General features: G+C 49.2%; 2 protein-coding genes across 19 annotated transcripts in view; both read left to right on the top strand.

Moving 5' to 3' along the window:
- The window catches only part of CAMTA1 (calmodulin binding transcription activator 1), a 324,941-nt gene extending 319,180 nt beyond the window's left edge, over positions 1 to 5,761 (top strand). For all 17 annotated transcript variants that reach the window (XM_055799761.1, XM_055799755.1, XM_055799756.1 and 14 more), the window contains one exon: positions 2,238 to 5,761. In XM_055799761.1, coding sequence (XP_055655736.1) covers positions 2,238 to 2,301 — 64 coding nt within the window. In that variant the 3' untranslated portion in view covers positions 2,302 to 5,761. The remainder of the gene's footprint in view (positions 1 to 2,237) is intronic.
- Positions 5,762 to 8,476: 2,715 nt separating this feature from the next.
- On the top strand, positions 8,477 to 12,848 carry VAMP3 (vesicle associated membrane protein 3). 2 transcript variants are annotated; one of them, XM_055800604.1, is made up of 5 exons: positions 8,477 to 8,579; positions 9,824 to 9,905; positions 10,592 to 10,750; positions 11,449 to 11,500; positions 12,264 to 12,848. In XM_055800604.1, coding segments are annotated over exons 1-5 (315 nt in total). In that variant the 5' UTR covers positions 8,477 to 8,577; the 3' UTR covers positions 12,284 to 12,848. The 2 variants fall into 2 exon arrangements, with proteins under 2 accessions (XP_055656579.1, XP_055656580.1); XM_055800605.1 differs by lacking the exon at positions 11,449 to 11,500.
- Positions 12,849 to 12,941: the final 93 nt, after the last annotated feature.

Raw genomic sequence — 12,941 nt, 5'->3', positions numbered from 1 at the left:
CTGCTTCGAAGTGGTGCAGTAATAAAAGTATTAGTAATAATGAAAAGGGAGAAGCTGCTTTTCTGCTGCAAGAAAGGAAGGAAATCCAAATACACTGAAGATGGTCAGTTTGTCATTTGTGAGCGTTTTCAGTTCACCGTACCAGTCCTCCTGCGTTTCCTTTAGTAAAAAGCTGGTCTGGGTGTTCCCAGCAGGTAGCACTGTAGGATGTCGTCACCCGCTGCGGGCGAGCCTGGCCCTGCCACTGCCTTCTGTGTGGTGCTGCGGCCCCCGCACCCTGATGGCAGCAGGGCCCTTTAGACACCAGCTTGCAGGGAGCCAGGATTTCCCTGTAGGAAATGTCTCTGTGACGTTGTAGCAGGCGTTTAGGCTCAGCGCAGCTACCCAGGTGGGAATTCGGAGCTAGCGGTGCTGCTGGCTGCCTTGCCCCTTCTCAGCCTGGGGGTCAGAGCGCTGCTTGGCATCTGGGGAGCTGTACAGGGGCAGCCCTCCGCCAGCCTCGGATTGCGGAGGAGTGCCGTGGCCCCTCGGATGTAGGTCTCCCAGGCTCTGGAAACGACACGTGCACTTGGGCTAGCAGAGCCCTCTGTCTTTTCCGTGCATGATATTCCCAAACAGTTTGGTGTAATTAAGGTAATTAGCAAAGGCCTGACCTGTGTATCAGTTAGTGTGATTTACTACTCATTGACTCCCGTTTCCCCCAGTTCCACAAATAAAGAGAAGAACACCTCTGAGTGCTAGAGCTTTGAGTCTGCTAAAACAGTTAGGGGCAGCCACCTCCCTTTTGACTGCGATTCTTAGTATGTGCAGAAAAATGAGTAAGTAGAACAGTGGAATGGAGGTGTATTTATAGAGGTCAGTTTACAGCCTTCATCATGTCCTTACGTAGCAGGCTCATGCAAGAGCCAAAAGCAGATGTGTGAGTGGAAGTCTACGTACAAAAGCTACAAACCGACGTTGCTGCTGCTGAGCTCTCCCGACATCCTTTGCTGCTTGTATTTACTTAGGCTTTGTTCAGTTCATCTGCTCTTAGTTGGATTCTGTTACACAGACTTGAGCTCTGACACAATTCTTCGTGCCATTCCTTCGTTATCTGTCCTTTCAAGTTTTTGCTGTGTCAGTTGGGCATGTATGTGCTTTGCTAGATCACCTGAATTCAGGCTGTGTTCTCCCCCTTTTTGGGGGGGTCCTCCCCTCGCAGCAGCAGAGGGAAGACACGTGGAGGCAGGTGGCAAAGGGAGAGGGCACTGCAGAGAGGGGCTGCCTGCAGCAGGAGGCAGAGCCACGCTGGGCTCCCCGGCGGGCAGCCTTCCCTGACGCGCAGCCAGGTTGTTGGCCTGAGCAGAGGATCGCTGCTGCTCCAGCACTGATGCAGGATTTTGCTTTACTCGATGGGACTGAAACTGTTCCCCTCTCTTCATCGTTTAATTTGATTTTTAATTATTTCAGCTTTCAGTGATGACTTAGTTCTTATGCTGACAAGTGCTAGAGGAGGTAACGTGTTGCACATGTTTTAAAGAGCTGAGAACCAAAGCATCGGGCCGCATCTAGGGAGAGCAATTCTTCCACATCGTAGGTTCGTGTCCCTTGGCACGCAGTATCCTCCACTGCTGGCTGGGAAAAAATAGGAATCTGCTGCCAACAACATGCTCAAAAATACAGGCGCTAGCAGCTGGAATAAGTGTGAAGGTTATCTTTCTTCACACCCATACCGGTTCTTCTGCTGACATCTGCACGCTTTCCTACACAAGGTTCTGTATCGCGTTGTGCTTCCCCTGTAAGTACAGCTGACTGGTGTTCCCTGCCGTGCTGGGCACGACAGCAAATTGTCGCCGCTTCAGCGATGTGTGGAGAAAAGGGGTCAGCGCTGAGAAGCCCCTTTGCTGTAGCAGCTGGGACAGCAGGCAGCTGCAGAAGCAGTTAGTGAACGGCAGTCCAAGACCCCCAAGCAGTTCCATAGGGCAGCCCCAGAAGGAAGGCCAGCTGCAGTTACCAGTGTCAGGAAAAAACAGCAGCCGGACATAAGTAGCTCTTTCCGAACACGTTTGTCTCAGATTTCTAGTGGCCCTTTCTTGCGCTTCCAACTGTTCACAGCGTCAGGAACGTATTAGCCTCCTGCCATTTCTCTGGGAGCTGGCTCTTTTGCACGGGAGGTTAGAGTGAGGAATCATTTTGATTTTCTGTCTTGAAAGAGATTTGCGATAGAAGTGTTATATAGCTCCTCTTTGTTTTTTCAGAGTGAAAGAATTGAAAAAGGCCAAGGAACTTGAAGATCCGCAGCAGCATCCCGTAGCAATGTGACATTGCTTTTCAGACTGTTTTCATTTTCTGTTTTTAGCAGAGACATGCAACAGCAACAACAACAAAAATACCCACTGCAGTTCTGGAAATACCAGCTGCAGGATTTTAACAGTAATGTTTTGGTCATTGCATTTGCACTTTCATGGACAACTTTTAATTTGTTCAGCAAGACATCTTGGAACTCAATCTTCTGTTGGATCATGGGGAAAACAAAAGACACCAGGAGGAAATTGTGAGTTGCTTCATTCTCCGAGAAGGAAGAAGCGATTAATTATCCTTTTCATATAGGGCTGTATTAAACAACATGTGGAACTGTACAAATACTATACCAAAAATATTGTTGAGAAAAGGTGGGAATGCACAAGCAACACAAGAATGCTGTTCCTGCACCTGTCAGTCATCTCCAAGAAACTGAAGCTTTGAGAGTCTCAGTGGAGGGGCTTAGATCAGGACATCTTTATTGGGTCCATGCATCCTCATTTCCTTCGCACTCCTGTCCTTTGTGTTTGATTTCAATCTCTACAGCACACTTAATGCAACTTTTTAAATCTGCAGGTTTTTAATACATCCCGTGGGAACGTACAGAAGGGGTTGGTGTGTGAGATAAACGGGTAACGCGTGAGGAACCGAGAGAGCAGCTTACGCACGTTTTAAAACGTTTTTTTGGTATTTTTACTAGAACCTGCAAACATATCAATTGTCACGTACTTTCTCTCATATTCAGCACTTTATTTTGTAGCCTTACTTTCATGTGCTATTATTATTTTGATTAATTTCTTAAAAGAGTTGGTCCAACATGTAGCTTTTTCTCTTAAGTACTTGTCAAACCTCTTGTCGTTTTGCAGAGTCACATACATATGTTGCCTGGACATTTTATACCACCTAAAGATCAGAGTGGTGCTGCATTCTGGCCAGTAAATTTCTTATTTTGGCTACTTCATCAAAATCTGGGCAGTTTCTGTATATATAGAAGGTAGAAATGGAAAATGAGAAAAAAATATTTGAAAGGGAATATATTGATTAATTACTAAATATTTTATTCACAAAGGGTCAATAACTTGGCAAGATAAAATTATTATTTGTATAGTTTTGTCTGAATGAACGAGAAGAGTGTGGATGTATTGTTTGTACATATTGTATATATTAAAACAAAGAGATATGTGCATGAACTCAAGAAAAAGAAATGAACAAAGCAAAGCATTAGTGGCTATGGTCTGTAAAATGAAACAAAAACTTTATTTCACTATAAGAAACTTTATTTTAAATGTTCTTTAGAAGAACATTTTTGCTAAAGCATGACTAAATGGCAAAAAAGAGCTACTGTATTTAGACTTAGGAAAAAAAGGCAGAGCAACATTACTTAAAAAAAAAAAAGAAAAAAAAAAAGAAAAAAAAAGGATATGTTTACATTTGATTTTGGCTACCAGGAGTTTGGTTTGGTTGGATTTAATTTATTGATTCCTTCCTTCTTTTTTTTTTTTTTTTTCCCCCGTCTTTCTTTTTTTTTGCCAATGGTGCCAAGTAATGTGAATGCTAATATTGCTTAAGAAAATTAAGTTACTTTTGCAAAGCAGATAATCATAAGAGTACAGAAACCGTATCTAGCTTAACACCATACACTCACTCCGATAAAGAACACTTAGAATGAACATAAACTGAAAAAAAAAAAAAAAAAATAGTACAAAAGTAGAAAATATGTTTCACATTTTCATATCTCCTGCTGGAAGTCAGAAAATGTCATAAAAATTGCACAAAAAATTTAAAAAAATAAAGTAAAACGTAAAAAAAGATGCAAACTGATCTTGTAGGGGTGTCATGGTATATTGCTATTTCCACATAGTGAGGAGCCAAAGAAATTAGGGTTTTTTTAAATTGAACTACTAATTTAAAACCGTCACACGTTCTCAACGACGGGAACCAGGTTCTGATCTTTCTTACACAGGAATGTAATGGAAGAAACTCCTGAAGTCCGTGTTGCTACTGTGGGTTACGTACATGTGTCTGAGATCAGAAACTGCTCCTGTGTGTTTGTTTTGCTCGTGGCATTTTCAAATTGCCGAACGGACTGGTGTAAATTTAAGATTGTTAGTTTTGGAATAGTTGTTCTTGCTTGATCCCGGCCACCAACTACAATGTTTAAACACAAGGCTTGTTGTGAAGCCTAAAAATATTCACACGTAAGAAGCTTTTAAACTGGTGTCTTTAAAAGAAGAGTAAAAACAAAGATTGTGGCAAAAAAACTGGGGTCAGTGCTCTTGGTGCCTTTTCTATAATTGTACCTGTTTTTAATTCCTTCTTTTCACTGCCAGCATTGAATTACAGTAGATGTGCTATAGCTCATTATCAGAATTCTCTTGTACATTTCTGAACTGCTGCTTTATGACCTAATTCAATTTGGAAAAAAAAAAAAAAAAAGGAAAAAAGAAAAACGAATGGCCTGGCGCTCACACTGTGCCTGTGGGCAGCCTCATAGCCTTGATTTACTGTATGGAATTGGGACCTTAACCATTAAATTTTCCTCTCGCGCAAAAACAGAACAGGAGACGCCGAAGAATCTCCTTTGGAATGAATTGGAAATGCTCTGTATTAATACTGGAAGAACTGACATTTTGAAATCAAAATGTTGCTCCCATTGACCGATACGTGACAATATAGAATCGACCTTTTCCTAACAAGAGTAGTGACCTCAGTGGAAATGTTTTAACTCCCTCTCTTTACCGAAAAAGATTCAGTAATATACAGAGCTATTTCAAATTACTCTTCCAGATCCATGGGCCTGGTGGTGTATCTACTAATCTAGATCCTGCTTCAGCCAAACGTTTAAGCGTGTACTTGCTGTTAACCATGCAAGCAATTCCACAGGCGCAACAGAACTACTTGCATGCTTGAAGCGAAGTACAGCTTCCAAGTGCTTTGTTGTGTCGGGCCATAACCCTTCAGTGTATCGCTGGGGAGTGAGAAAGGCTCCCCCCGCAGTGAAGTGATTCTGCTCACCCTTTTCTTGGTTGTGGAACTTAACGTTTTCACGGAAGATAAGTAAGTGCAGCTTTCCGGGAAAATTCGAATTCCCAAGTGCCAGGAGCCAGATCTTCTGTCTTCTGATAATGGAATTGCTCCTTTGTGAAACACATTCGACAGCAGTAATACTGTGTGAAAGAAATACAGAATATAACATGAACCCCCTCTCTGGTTGCACGCTTATGGCAGTTCCACACAATAGCTGGTGCCCAATGGGGGGTCCCCAAGACTTGCATGTAAAACTAGTATAGATGTCTTCTCTTTTGTAAGTTTTATTTTTGTAACCGTGCATGTAAAGCATCACTGAATCAATGGATCTGTTGAAGAACTCAGCTGCTGGAACCATGCAAAATGTTTTGAATTGCCCTTAAAATATGGAAAATGTTTTCTGAATGCTTTATATTCTTTCTGCTGTAAATTAAAAACAAAGAAAATTTCCCCATACAAAGCGTGCGCCTTTTTTTAAACACGTCTCTTCCATCCTAGTTTAAAAGTGACACGGGTGCTTCAGTTGCCGTAAAGCAACCGTGAAGAAAATGTGTTTCTTCTACTACATCACCTGCCTGTAAGTAGCACCTAGTCTCTCAGGGGTCAGAAGCTGAGCAGCCCCCAGCTTCCCCACGAGGAGGGGCCGAGCCCTTGGATCTGCCACCCTTTCTGCTGCGGTATCCCGGCACATTGCCCTCATCCAGCCCGTAAAGCAGCGTGTTCAAGGGGAGCTCCTCACCTCCCGGAGCACTGCCGGAGCGTGCTGCTGCCCTGCCCAGTGCTGCCAGCCCGGGCCCGCTCCAGTTCCGAGGCCAGCCCGCAGCTCCAGGACGCTGCTGTGCGCCACCGGCTCAGACCCAGGGCCCTGCCGCAGCTCCCACGCGAGCTGCTGCTCTACAAAACGCACCCATCAGCCGCCCGCTCTCCTTCCCACGAGGCCCTCTCCCCAAGCAGAAAGTTTTCCTTTTTGTGTGTTCTCCGCACCCCTGCAGCAGAAAGGAAAATTTCCCAACCCATGGAAGCTGGGTACCCGTCCACCCATAAATCTGAGCCTCGGATTACAGAGTGAGTCAAGATGACCACAACTACACAAAGCATGAAAAATCCCTTTCTCCTTAAGGTCCCAGTTCAGCCCAGCTGCAGCTAGTGGCCTGGTTTGGTGGAAATTAAAGTTTTCAAGGCAATAGGCTGTAGTTTTTCAAATGCAGAAAGTCTGTGAAATTATCTAAGTTTATATAATATTTGTAAATGTTTCACCAGCTGTTAGGTGGCCCCAGTTCTGATCAGGTTCTCTAACACAACTTCAAGCAGGTCTATACAGTAGCATAAACGTGTTCATCTGTGGACGACCAGCTTTTCTGGGATAAAATTATTTTCAGTTCCTCTCCAGTAGACAGTCACTTCCAGGGCAGGGCATCCAGGCTTTCCGTGAGAAACCACGCAGACCTAGAAGTAGAACACTAAATCCTACATTGTGTACAAAGCAGAGGTGAATCTTGGTGGAATTCAAGAGCCCTGCTGATGCAAGAGCCTAAGAGGTCTCTCTTAATAGCACAGTAATACTAATAACTACTGCATGGAACAGATACTACAGTACAGGAACCAGCCCTCAATAACGCAACTCCCGCAGCTGAGCGCCAGGCCAGCCTAGCAGGGACAGACAGCTGTAATACACTCATCATCTGGCCGGTGAAAGGTTATGTTAGTACTACTATGAGTAAGTTCTTCCAAAACCCAGGACCACAACAGAAGATGAGCTTTCATTAGGAGTTTCTTCTGGACTACAGAGGAACGAGTTTAATTATGTTTTGCTTCAAGAATAAACTGGCATTAAGCTCCCCCATTTGCTCAGTGATACTTCCCATGTTTTCCGTTTTACGTGCCTGTTAATTCCTGGGTTCTTCTTTAGCATTGTGGGGGGTTGACCCTGACCAGAAAGTAAGCACCTACCAGCTGCTTGCTCGCTCCCCCACCTCCCCCCCTTCTCCCCAGTGTTGTGGGGGACAAGAATTTGAAGGGCAACAGGGAGAAAAAATGCCTGGGGTGAGATAAAGACAGTTTTGTAAGCGAAGGGAAAAAAGGAAAAGAAGAAAAATAAAAACAAGTGATGAAAAAGCAGTCACGTGCTACCTCCCAGCAGCTGTCCGATACCATGGAAAGAATGGCACCCCCCTCCCCCCACGTTCATTGCTGTTGGGTCAGAACAACCCTTCGGCCCCTTTGGCACAGCTGCCCAGCCGTGTCCCCTCCAGCCTCACCCACCCCCAGCCTGCGCTGCGGGGGCAGCTGGGGAAACGGCCAAGGCCTTGATGCAACAGCCAAAACACGGGTGTTACGACGGCACGGCGCGATGGAGAACACAGCTCCGTCCCAGCCAGGCCAGCGCAGGCATGAGCCCCGGGTCTGCGAGCAGAGCCCAGCTGCACTCCCAGGCTTGGCCTGCGCCAAGAGCCCTCCACAACCCGCAGGAGGGATAAGGGCAACCTGCCTGCCTGGGCAGGCGTTCCCCCTCAGATGCAGGGCACACGCTGGTTTAACGTAAAGAACAAGTGTGCCCACTTCTACCGCCCAAGCCCAGCTCCTCGGCGCCCGTACCTGGGCCCAGCAGCTCGGGCCAGGCGTTTGCTGGCGCGGCAGCGTGACTGCACCGCCCCTGCGGGTGCTGCCCCCGAGAACCGGAGTGTCCCGCCCCGGCAGCACCCCCGAAGCCACACCAGGGCGCATCAACACACCAAAGCGGGCAGGGGCCGGGCCGTGTCCTGCCCGGGGGGGGGCCGGGCTGCGGCGGCTGCACACAGAACCACTGGTCAGAACCTCGCAGCGGTTCGAGCTGGAGGGACGTTTAGACACCCGGTGCTGCCCCCGCGCCCCGGCCGCGGGACGGGCGCTGTGCAGGAGCACGAGCACCGCGGGCCCCCGCCGCAGGCCCCCCCAGCACAGCCGCGGGCGGGGGGCGCCTCTCCTCAGGCCCGGCCCCGCAGCTCCCGCCACAGCCGAGCCGAGCCCAGCCCGCCCGCAGCTCCCCCGGCGGCCTGGCCCGGCCCCGCTCCCCCCGCGGCCCCGCGGCCCGCTCCCCTCGGGGTTCCAGAAAGGGGCGAGAGACACCCCGGGCCGCGCCCGGCGCCCCCTGGCCCCGCCCACCCGGGGGGCGTGCCCGCCCCGGGTCCGCCCCCGATTGCGTCATATCCTGGGCGCCGCCAGGGAGGCGCGCAGTTGTCGCTGGGCCGCGCCCGAGGCTGAGACCGGCAGCGCTCCCGCCCCGCCGGCAGGATGTGAGTGCGGGCCGGGCCGGGGGGACCCCGCGGACGGGAACCAGGGGCAGGGGGCCTGCTGCGCGCTCGGCGGTGGCTGGGTGCCCCCCGCCTGGGCCGGCGCCGCCCGCGGGTGGGGTTGCGGGAGGCCGAGCCCGCCCGTTCCTGGGCCGCACGCCCTGGGCCGCTGCTCGGGCCGGGTCCCGGTCCCGGCGCTCTTGGCGCCTGCCCGGGCGCTGGCGGCCGCGTTCCGGTGACCGGGCGGGTGCGGCGCTCGGGGCCCGGCTCTCAGGAGGAGGCTTCGCTTCGAGGCTCCCCGGGCTGGCACCGGCAGCAGAACGGCGCGGAAGGGCTGGTTGTGTTGCTGCTGCTCTCGAGCCTTGTCACACCTTCCTGGTTCGCCCCTTGTGCCTCTGGGCGCGTTAGTTCTTGCTAAATGTACGTTAGAAGTCAATGTGCAAGTGGGTAAGTACAGCCCGTGCTCAAATCCAGCTCCTCTGAGTGTCAGGATGCATGAAATGGTACGTGCTTCTGGTGCAGAGGAAATGAAAACACGGAAGGGCAAGTTGAGTACAGGTGGTTCTAGAGATACACAATAAAAAAAAAAAACAGTGGAGTGCTGAAAAGGGTGTGAGATGTGTGTACGGAGGCTCTTGTGTCTGTTACAAAGGTGAAGGGTGTTGCAGCTGGTAAAAAGAACTCGACTGCCTGAGAGTATGAATTCAGACTGATTGGAGGTAAATTGTGTATGCTGGGTGCCTTTTCTTCCTTGTGCTTTCTCTTGCTCCCTGTTGGCCGTTTCAAAAGAACGGGGATGGAGGCAACCACTGGAAGAGCACACAGTTAGAATAACCGTTAACTTTCTGTATTTAATTTTTTGTGAACTGCTGTAACTTGAAGTGCAGTATTTGTGTTCATACTGGAGAAGAGGAACAGCCCTGAGCCTAGACTCTGGAATGTCTGGGCTCTGTGAACAATTTCACAGGGAATTGCCATATGCCTTACTGTAAACCAGCATTAGCAAGCTGCTGCTGTCTTTTAGCACATCAAGCAAGATGTTTGGGATGCTGCATGACTTACACCTATTACCAGCTGTTAAGACATCACTTCTCTAATAGGAAACTGCCCCATATTTGTTCTAGGAATACAAGTTTCCTGTTTTCAGGAAAATGAGATAACTTGTGTACTCTAAGCATATCCGCTTAAAGCCAAACCCACAACCTATCAAAAGCTAAACAGAATAATGATGATTTTCTTTGCTGCAGGTCAGCCACTATTCCTGGAAGCTCAAATGTGGCTGCTGGTGGTAACCGTCGTCTTCAGCAGACTCAACACCAAGTAGATGAGGTAAAAGTCTAGTCTGATAGCAGTGTCATTGTTGTCCTTCAGGACACCAGTATAACTGGAAGGGATATTTTGGCCAAAGCAGGTTCCCCTTCGTTATACGACAGAGAAGCCTAATATCATTCAGCTTGCTTTATTATACTTGTGTCATCTTAACTCTTGCAAAGGTTTAAAAAAAAAATACCCATTCAGCTGGAGTGGGGCAGTAGAGAGAGGTTACCGGTGTCCAAACACTAGCTGCAGTCAGTGCTTGAGGATTTGGCATAAGTAAAGATAAAAACTTTTGCTCTTACAGAGAACAAGCCTTTCTCTCATCAGTAGCAATGAAGGCTGACTGCCAAATATGACATGTCCAGATTTGAGGAGTCCAAAGTCGAGGCTGGCTACTGACAGTATTCTTTTGACACATGGTTGACTATCATGTTTATACATCTCGACTGCTGAAGTGAGTCAGGATTTATTTCCCGGGTTTAAGGGAATGCCTGGCATGACTAACGTTTTAAAGTAGATATTGGGCTTCCAGCTGCAGGTGAGTTTTGTTTCACCTTATGACTGGATATACTAAAAGGCAGTAGCTCTTACCTCGTGAGAAGAGAGCATGAAGAGTACTGTGTGTTGCTGTCTGTTGCCTGCAGTTCAGTAGTGGGTGATGCAGCCGGTGACTTACTGTAAACATTAAATTGATGTAGGTGGTTGACATCATGAGAGTGAATGTGGACAAGGTGCTGGAGCGAGATCAGAAGCTGTCAGAGCTGGATGACCGTGCTGATGCGCTGCAAGCAGGAGCATCCCAGTTTGAGACCAGTGCAGCCAAGCTGAAAAGGAAGTATTGGTGGAAGAACTGTAAGGTAACCATGGCTTGTGTACTTATGCTACGCAGTGTTGCAGTTAATGCCATTACAGTTTGTGTCTCAAAATGCAGAAGGAAAAGAGACTTTAGCCAATGTTATTTCAGTTCCAGCATCTGTGTTTTTAAAATATGGCATAGTGGTTAGGTGAAGTAACCATGAGCTGGATTACCAGCTGTGCCACTTGATGCGGGAACCTTATCTAAGATGGTCATGGCCAGAGGGAAATGCTTCAGTAACCTGAGGCTTTGGGGAACAGGAAGGCCAAAAAAGCATAGGTTGAGTTAACGTGCAGGAAGCATTGAAGTAGAAGGAGCTTCCGGAGACTTCTGTACTTGTAGCTGTTGGCGAAGGTTGGAATCCTCTTCGGTGAGCAGCAAGACTCTGAAAGAGGCAGTATAGGGTAAGAGTAGAAATGATGTTTAGTAGTTCTTGACTCCTGCTTGTATAGTCACCTGAAACAGGCTTTGCACGGAGGCTCAGTGAAAAAGAGGCTGTTGGTCTGCTTTGCCTGCGTGCGTGGCCCCCCATCTCCAAGCTGTAGTGAAGCGAGCTTGCTTGCTGAGGAAGTTCTACTTGCCTTGTTAGATCTGGCGCACAGTGCAAAAGCACCTTGCAGGGGCTGCTTTCCTGCACCCTAAAGGCCGGTTAATGCTGCTCTGCAGTTTGTAGTAAGTGTTGTATGGCTTTTTTCACAGATGTGGGCAATATTGATAGCTGTTGTTCTCATTGTCATCATCATCATTATTGGTAAGTTTCATCCAGATGGGGATTTCTCACAGAGATGGAATAGATGATGTTGATTCACTGACTGGTACAGTGGAAGTAAAGCCAGGATACCCACATGATAGCACATAAGACATTAATTTGAAATAGCAGCGACTGCTTTAACAGCTGTTGCCCACAATGAATGGTGGGCTGTGGGAGCTGGAATAGCTCAATCTCCAAGGCCTGTGCAGTGGCACACAGGTGAGGTGCAAATAGCAAGGGCTTGGAAACCAGGAGCAACCTCAGCTTTTTACAGCTGCAGATTGCAGAAGTATAAGGAGGAATGCCATGTACCTCCCTTGTTTGGAAGCTGCTTTCCATCTGTCTCAGCTTCTTGCGGGATGAACCCTTTTCAGTGCAGCAGGTCTGTAGCCCGGAGGCATTCTACAAGTAGAGGCTTGGCTGCTGGGTGAAGGTATAGCAGTGTTGGGTTGGAATAGCGAGGCAGGGAATGTACCACTCACTCGCTGGTGTAATTCTCACATAACCCCCAAGTATTTCATGGGAGGAAGAAGCTGAAGCTTGTGCTGTAATACAGTAACAGACGCTGCGGTAATGGTTGGCAACAGGTAACATTGTCCTGGGTGAGAAGTGTCGGCACACAGGCACCAGGGGAGACTAAAGCTAGGAAAACCAAGATGGGAAAAACTCTTAAATCCCCAATACCTAAAGTTCTTAAAATGCAGGGTTGCTGTGGTTGATGGGCTGAAGGAGAACACCCTTTGTCCTACTTTTTCTTTTGTAGTCTGGTCTGTGAGTTCGTGAGTTACGGGAGGAAGCTGGGATCAGCTGAAGGTGCCACCTGATGCCTCTCCGCTTGGAGCCTGCTGTCCTTCCAGCCCACGCACTGCTGTTCAAAGCAAACCTATTTTGATTACCGAAATGCTAACTAACTTTACCTGGTTGCCTTAAGACACTCCTGTCACTAATTACTAACAAGCACAGCCAGCCACGTGCACAGTGCCTTGATAGAGGGGCGCGGAGCTGTCGAGGGGGATTCGGCCCGGGAATTTCCACGGTCGCTGCTGTAACCGGTTACAGGCTCCGTGGACGGTTCTGGGCCGCCGCCTCCTCCTCCTCGCCCGCCCCTCCCGGTGCCATAGTGGGGACCGAGCCGCGGGGTGGCCGGTAGCGGGAGAGCCGCGCTGTCCCGGCCTCGTCGTCAGGGGGCGCTGCTGCCGCCCGGGGGCGGGGCCGCACGTGGCGGCGGGGCCGGGGCTCGCACGGGGGCCGCGTGCAGCGGCGCGTGAGGGGGCGGGGAGATGCCCCTCACGGCCCCTGGCTCCGCCCCGCCGCTGCGTTTTCCTCCAATAAAGTGGCTCCGACCCTGCCAGTGGCTCCGCCTAGTCCGTGTGGCGCGCGGCGCACGTGGCCGCCGTGTGGGGGAGCGGGGCCGCCGCGTGCGGCCGCCGTTACGTAACCG

Source organism: Falco peregrinus, chromosome 3 (assembly GCF_023634155.1).
Source record: "Falco peregrinus isolate bFalPer1 chromosome 3, bFalPer1.pri, whole genome shotgun sequence".
Classification (NCBI taxonomy): Eukaryota; Metazoa; Chordata; class Aves; order Falconiformes; family Falconidae; genus Falco; species Falco peregrinus.
The sequence above is the reverse complement of the archived record's forward strand: the minus strand, read 5'-3'. Positions and strand labels throughout refer to the sequence as shown.

Excerpts from the sequence above, each read along its gene's own strand:
- VAMP3 (XM_055800604.1), top strand. Across the intron at positions 9,906-10,591 it reads CTCAACACCAAGTAGATGAG|GTGGTTGACATCATGAGAGT; the intron begins GTAAAAGTCTAG and ends AAATTGATGTAG. Across the intron at positions 11,501-12,263 it reads TGTCATCATCATCATTATTG|TCTGGTCTGTGAGTTCGTGA; the intron begins GTAAGTTTCATC and ends TTTCTTTTGTAG.